The sequence below is a fragment of the Falco peregrinus genome, chromosome 12, assembly GCF_023634155.1.
Source record: "Falco peregrinus isolate bFalPer1 chromosome 12, bFalPer1.pri, whole genome shotgun sequence".
Taxonomy (NCBI): Eukaryota; Metazoa; Chordata; class Aves; order Falconiformes; family Falconidae; genus Falco; species Falco peregrinus.
This window is the reverse complement of record NC_073732.1, coordinates 17,842,480-17,848,989: the sequence shown is the minus strand read 5'-3', so window position 1 is coordinate 17,848,989 and position 6,510 is coordinate 17,842,480. Positions and strand designations below refer to the sequence as shown.

Genomic DNA, 6,510 nt, shown 5'->3' with positions numbered 1-6,510 from the left:
TGAAACTGTCCAGCTGTGCTTGCTCCTCGGTCAGCACAGAGGGAACATGCATCGCCACAGAGCAACTCATCCCATCTTCTGATGAGCATCTGAGACAGACCGTTGTGGCACCCACTCTCTCAGGAACCAACTTGGTCCTCTAACTTTTGGGGACATGAAAGGCTTTAGCACTCCTTTTCAGATCTACAGCAGCCTTTTTTACTGCTCCTTTCCAAGGTTGGAGCCCTAATAAATTTGGCTCCAAACATCCACAGCCTCATATCCTGAAACAAAGGCAAAGAATGAGAAAGCACTGCAGTTATTTGCTGAAGGAGGCAATGAGCATCGATCACTCAAGAGTGTCTGTGAGTGCCAAACCACGCTAAACTAATGAGGAGTTACAGCACAGAGGAGTTTTGGCAGTCATGGGGTGTGCAGGCTGCTGGCCTGACCTAATGTCCTAAATACCTTGTCTTCCTATCAATTAATACCATCTCGTGTGACACAGCTGGGATTCACAGCCCCATTGTTATGACAGTCACAGGAACAAATCTGGATAACCAGAATAAGAGGTCGGCTGTATCAGTTAATTGACAAAGGATCCTCAGACAACGCTTATCTGAGAAGCACAGACAAGCCATCCAGGCTAGTGCATCTTGGGAGAGTGGAAGAAAAGGACAAACAGTGGAAATGGCAAGGGTCAACCCACAGAAGAGGAAATATTAAATACATAGATTTATTATGTTACATTTCTTATAAATATTTAATTAATTTCAGAAAATTAACAAAAATAAATGCAACAGAACCCTTTCAAGATGAAAGTTGAGTTTGCCTTAGAAACAACAGCTGTTGACAGTACACTTTTAGGACAAAACTAACACACTACATAAAAACAAAGGGCAATTTAAATAAAGGACATGATAATATTGTGCTTAAAGCCATATCCATACCCATATCCACAAGGAAGAAGGAATGTCATAGCATGTAGAACAGCTGTAGGACATGCTTTGTAGAGCTGTTACTTTGTTAGGTACTTAAGGAAGAACAGGATGCTTTTGTGCACTTGAACAAAGGAATACCCTAAAGCATTCTCCCCCACCTCTGTCCTTCTGGCACAGTGTTTACTATCTTCAGTAGTAGAAGCAGCCAAACGCAGCTACCACACAAAACAGGCTGTCCTGGAGAAAACAGAGAAAGGCTCCATGTTAATAAAGTCAAGCTCTTTACTGGCCTAACTGAAAAGGCTAACCTAAGGGCACATTTAGACCAGTGCGTAATCTTATATTGCAATATATTTCAATTTTCTGTCTTTCAGTTGTTTCTTATTCACCTCGCTTGTGGTGTAACCAATGTCAGCATGTCTGAATGCTACAAGTGCCTCAATTTACTCCATCCACAAACCTGCAGGTGTCTAGGTGTCAGTTTAAAATAAAATAAAAATAAGAATGAAATAAAACCTTGACTTTTGCTCAGTTCTGGATTCCAGCCATACTCCATGACAGCAGTTCAGCAAAGCATGTAAGAATAGACTTTATCTCTCATGCTTCCTCTCCCCACCTGTAAAATGGTGTGACTGTAACAAGTTTTGTACTGCATGAACTACTCAGTAAATAATTTTTACTATGTTGGACATTACATCTAAATGTTTTGTGAATGAAAATGTAAAACTTATCAACAGAGTCTTGGTTCTGTCCTTCTAGTGGTTGGGGGTTTTATTCTTCCCTGCTTCATATTTAAGGTCACTCTGCCTCTCATACAAAAGCAAGTAGCTTTACACCTTCCCACAGTAAAACAGCCAAGACTTACATTCATGAACACATCATGAGCACAGCTGTCAGTGTCAGCATCCCAGAAACATCGTGCAGCCATACTAGACAAAGGAGACAGAGTGGAGCCATCACCCAGAGTTCACGTGTCAGGACCTAAGTGATCACAGATACTTTCCTTGAAAAGCAAACTGAACTTCCTTTAAAGATAAAGGAAATAGGAAGCATTCTCCCAAATCTAGATCCTAAATCTCCACTGCTGAATTCCACCACATGCTGTAACCCCCTCTGTGCGTAGATTAAGCTCCACCTTCAAACTCACTGCCACCTCCACTGTGCAGCTGGGCTTGAAATCTCACTGCTGTGGTGTTCCATTCCAGCCTATGTGTATTGGTGATTAGTTTAGCTTCTTGTCCTTCACCTCCTGCACCCTTGTGGTACATACTCCCAACTTATTTATAGGGAGATATCATTTTCCTTGGCAGACATCGTATTAGTAGACCATGAGCCAAACTTTCGTATCTATACTTTCTGTTCCCTGACCATCCTGCTGGCCTTTATCTACAATGTGCTTCAGTCCAAGCCTTACATTGAAGACAAGCAACTGGACCGTAACAGGATATTACAGACCAGACACTGCTGCTGCAGTGTCTAAGGTCGTTGACACTCCCCTTTCTCTGCTGTGAATGCCTAACTCCCCATCTGCCCCAGTCAGTCTCAGCTGACTGATCCCTGTTTGTAGCACAGTGTGTTGTTCCTATCCCTACATACATGACTTACTGTTATAAGATTGTTGAATTTCATAATTTTTTTTTTAAGTTACTTTAGCCCTCAAGGTGATTTGGCTTTTTTTTTCAGTCCAGTATTCTACTCTGCCTCTGGAATGCTCTGACTACCCAGTATTGGGCATTAAGGATGTTAGTGATCATGCTTCAGTCTTGCCTCCTGCCTATTGCAAACCAGACATTTCCCCAATTGCTCTGTCAGCCTGCCTTACTGGGCTTAGCATTTCAAATCAGACCACCTCATTGAACCATTCCCCCTGGTGCCATGCTTTTGAAGCAGTCTGCCTGCAGACATTCCGACAAAAGCCTGAGCAGCAGGTACAAATACTCTTTCCTGACCTCCAGAACACTGAGACAGCAGATCTGATTACAGCTCTGCTGCACTTACCTTCTGCTGCAGTACTGAGCACAATAATAAAGATAAGCCCAGCAGATAAAGCACATAAACCTTGTGGGCTGTTCTCTTTTGCATTCTCCCTGCTCACTAGTAATGGAAAGCTACAGCCCGCTACTGCAGCCAAGAGGAATTCTTTTGTCTGGAGCTAGACTGCAAGGGCTCAGCACCCACAGCCCAGGCTCGATTCCTGTGACAGTACTGCATGGGGATTACAGAAGTTTAAGCTTCTGAAAAACGCCTACCTGGGGGGATTAAATGCACATGAAGTATTTATGGAAATCTGGCTTTAGACAGAAGTGAGTTACCATAGCTCTCGTGCTCCAGCAGGGCCTTGAGAATGGACTGGGTGCATGCTCCAGTTCATTATGATTAAAACGTAAAATGCCTTTCTGCAACACTCCTCACAAATGCTTTGTAGCATTTCAGCTTTCTAAGAACCACCATACAGCCAATTATCTCCAAGTAATTCAATCACAATCCAAGCCCTCACTTGCCACTTAAAGAGGAAAGAAAGCGCTTCACACTATCATCTGCAGAGAGATCTTTGTACCTAGGAAAGCTGGAAGCAGTTTTCAAATAATAAAACAAAAAAACCCCACTCAAACCCAACAAAAGTGATAAAAATACAATTAGAAGGTGCAAAACTTACTTCACTCCTTCTCCTCTCTGCTCTCCAATTACAACCTGCACCACCATTTTGTACCTGTCAAATCCCTCTTCTGGAGAGACAGAAAAAAAATAGTGAAAGCAACATCATGTTTAAAATATAAGTACAAAACAGGACACAGAAAGCTGAAGATTTCTGGTTACAAAGTCATGTCCTGTACAAGTCCATGCAATTTGCAAAGTAGACAGGCTGCGTGGCAGCTTCATCTTCCTAGGTACAGAGTACTGTGGTTTTATTGGAGTAAAAGGGTAAACAGGGTATTTGGTATCCATCAAAAGATGCATCTAAAGCAGAAGATACCCCTGGACAGCCATACTATGTGTCAGCATTCTACTTTGACAACTTCCAAGAACTGAACACATGGAAAGAATGTAAATAAGGCTGCTGGTAGACAAAATCCAATCTGAAAAAAACCCTGTTTTATTTTAAAACTGTTCTGATGCAAAGGTATTGTAGAGATTCTTCTGCCACCTAGGTGTTTCCCTTGCTTCTGAGCTGGGATAAAAGGCCACATAAAAGCACATGTGGGTCATGTGTCTGTGAAGATATGCAGCTGTTTTACAATAGTAAAGAAATACCTTCAGGGCACAGGCCAGATCCAGTCAGCCCATAGCAATATTCCAGAAGCCAAATAAGAACAAGCATGTTTAAAATAAAACATAGATTCACAAAGCAGTGTCCTGGGAAGACTCCAGTGCATAGTTTCCACTGGAGGACTGAATGCAATGTGCTGGGTCTGGCTGTCAACCACAGCAATGCTCATCAGAGATGCCACAACAGCCACACTGGGTCAATCTCACTTCAGGCTACTGTGACTGTGTTTACAGATTGCTGAAGCCAAGCCCTGTGCATATTAGCTCAGCACCAACACGTTTTGGGACTCAGCTGCTGCTGGCTTTAAAGCAGATGCAGAACTCACTCTGGGAGAAATGGAACTCCATGGTTCCTGCCAAGGGTGAATGGTATGTCTGTCCCACAGTGTCAGGCCAGCCCAGCAGATAGACCAGTGGCCTGTCCCAGGAAGGAGATAAAAAAAACCCCAAGCAACCATGCCAACATGCATCTATGTACTTGCTCCAGCACTGAACACAGGAAACACCTGCTGGAGCCTGAAGTTCAATTCCTGAACTCAAAAACACTGGAGGTCATCCTGCACAGCACCACCACAGCCTTTCTCCAGTGCTGTAAGGCTGTAGTCACACCTCTCCTTGGCTGACTGCTCCTAACTCTCTCCCTCTTCCCTGCATCCACTGAGCCTTGTTCTGATCTCCTTACTACTCCACTCTGACCCAACTCTAACATAACTTGCAGCAGAAAAAAAGCACGAATGTTTGTTTATTGAAGCTAGCTGCAAAGTAGCATCACTTCTAATGCAGCTTCTTTTCCCCTGCAGCCCCTCCCAGGGCTGACATCCCCACACCAGCCAGTCTATACGAAAACAAATCTTGTCTGCTTGAATTAGGTTTCTAGTTCTGCAGGCGAGGAACGTATCTATGTAGGACAGATTGTTTCATAACGGTAGACTGGAGTCAGTCAGCGGGGAAGGAATAGGTTTCAAGAACAAAGGAGGAGAGAGTGATTTTGTCAAAAGGGAAAGGACACAGTAAGAAAAGAAATGCCTTCCCTAGCAAACCTCCTTACCTTTCAGTCTGTCTTTTATTGTCTCTGATAGAAACTTTGTAAGCTGAGGCATTTCTTCTGGGACATACTGTACATTGGCCAGCTTCTCCTTCAGTATTGCATGGATACATTCTTTTACTGTGGACGATTTAAACCTAGCAGGGCAAAAAAACCCAACAGAAGGCTCAAAAAGTAACGTGTAGAAACATAGATAACCCCACTTGGGAAAATTTAGTTTTTACATATTACAGAAAAAGGACAAATGAGAAACTATGGGGAAAAAGAGGCCAGCTAAGATGGGGATATTTAACCAGCCCTGCCAAAGGCCAAACACCCACAAATGCTGGTGCGAAACCAGCCCCATCGGCGCCCCCCACCTCTGCCCCCTCCTCACCCACACTCCCCTCTGTCTGGTGTCAAAGCCGGTCTGGGACCCCAGTGCCCCCCCCCAAGTCCCCAAACCCCCGGGACTCCCCCGTTCCCAACACCCCCCACTCGGCCTCACGACCAGGCACCCCCTCCTCCTCGGCAGTGCCATCACAGCCCCGCGCCCCCGGGCCCAAAGCCCCCGGGGCACCCCCGCGCTCAGCATCCCCTTCCCGGCCCCGCTCACCGCTGCTGGAGGCCGGGCCGCAGGCTGTACGTGTTCCCGGCCCCGTCGTCCGGGCCCAGCTCGCCCATGGCCGCGGCGCCCCGCAGGCCGCCCCGGCGTTGGTTACCGCGGCAACCCGCGCCACTTCCGCCTCCGCCGCGTCACGGGGCGCCACCGTGCGTCACGGCGCCGCGCCCCGCCCCCCCGCGCGCGCCGGGGGCGGGTACGGGGGGGGCACGGCCGCACCGTGGGGCGGGGCTACGGAGCGGGGAGCGGCACGGGCGAGAGCGGGGGGCGGGCACGGGGGGCACAGGCCACGGCGGGGGCGGGGCGCGGGGGGAGCGGCCATGGGTGGAGCGGGCACCGAGTACGGGGGGCGCCGGGCACGGGGGGAGCGGGGACCAGGCACGGGGGGAACAGGGCACGGGGAGGCGGGCCCACGGAGCGGGGACCGGGCACCGCCGGCGGAGGGGGGGGCCACGGGGGGGTCAGGCTCGTGGAGCGGGGGGCGGGGGCACCGGGGGGGGGGCACGGGGGAGCGGGGGGCGGGCGCGGGTGGTGGCACAGGAGGTGTTGGTTTTTTTTACGTTTGTCGAAAAAGATTTTTTACATTTTTTACAGTTAAGAAATTTATGCAATAAAACGATCGCTAAATGAGTGGTTAATGCTTGCAATATGCATATGTACGCCGGTACATGGGGGCC

At 47.7% G+C, this 6,510-nt stretch overlaps 1 protein-coding gene across 2 annotated transcripts; it reads right to left on the bottom strand.

The window, feature by feature from the left end:
* Positions 1-696: 696 nt before the first annotated feature.
* Positions 697-5,984, bottom strand: DYNLT2B (dynein light chain Tctex-type 2B). 2 transcript variants are annotated; one of them, XM_055817100.1, is made up of 6 exons: positions 5,828-5,984; positions 5,236-5,369; positions 3,577-3,646; positions 1,786-1,849; positions 1,437-1,536; positions 697-1,157 (listed from the first exon to the last, which is right to left on the bottom strand). In XM_055817100.1, exons 1-5 carry the CDS (start codon positions 5,893-5,895, stop codon positions 1,486-1,488), a joined length of 387 nt encoding a protein of 128 aa, XP_055673075.1. In that variant the 5' UTR covers positions 5,896-5,984; the 3' UTR covers positions 697-1,157; positions 1,437-1,485. The 2 variants fall into 2 exon arrangements, with proteins under 2 accessions (XP_055673075.1, XP_055673076.1); XM_055817101.1 differs by lacking the exon at positions 1,437-1,536.
* Positions 5,985-6,510: the final 526 nt, after the last annotated feature.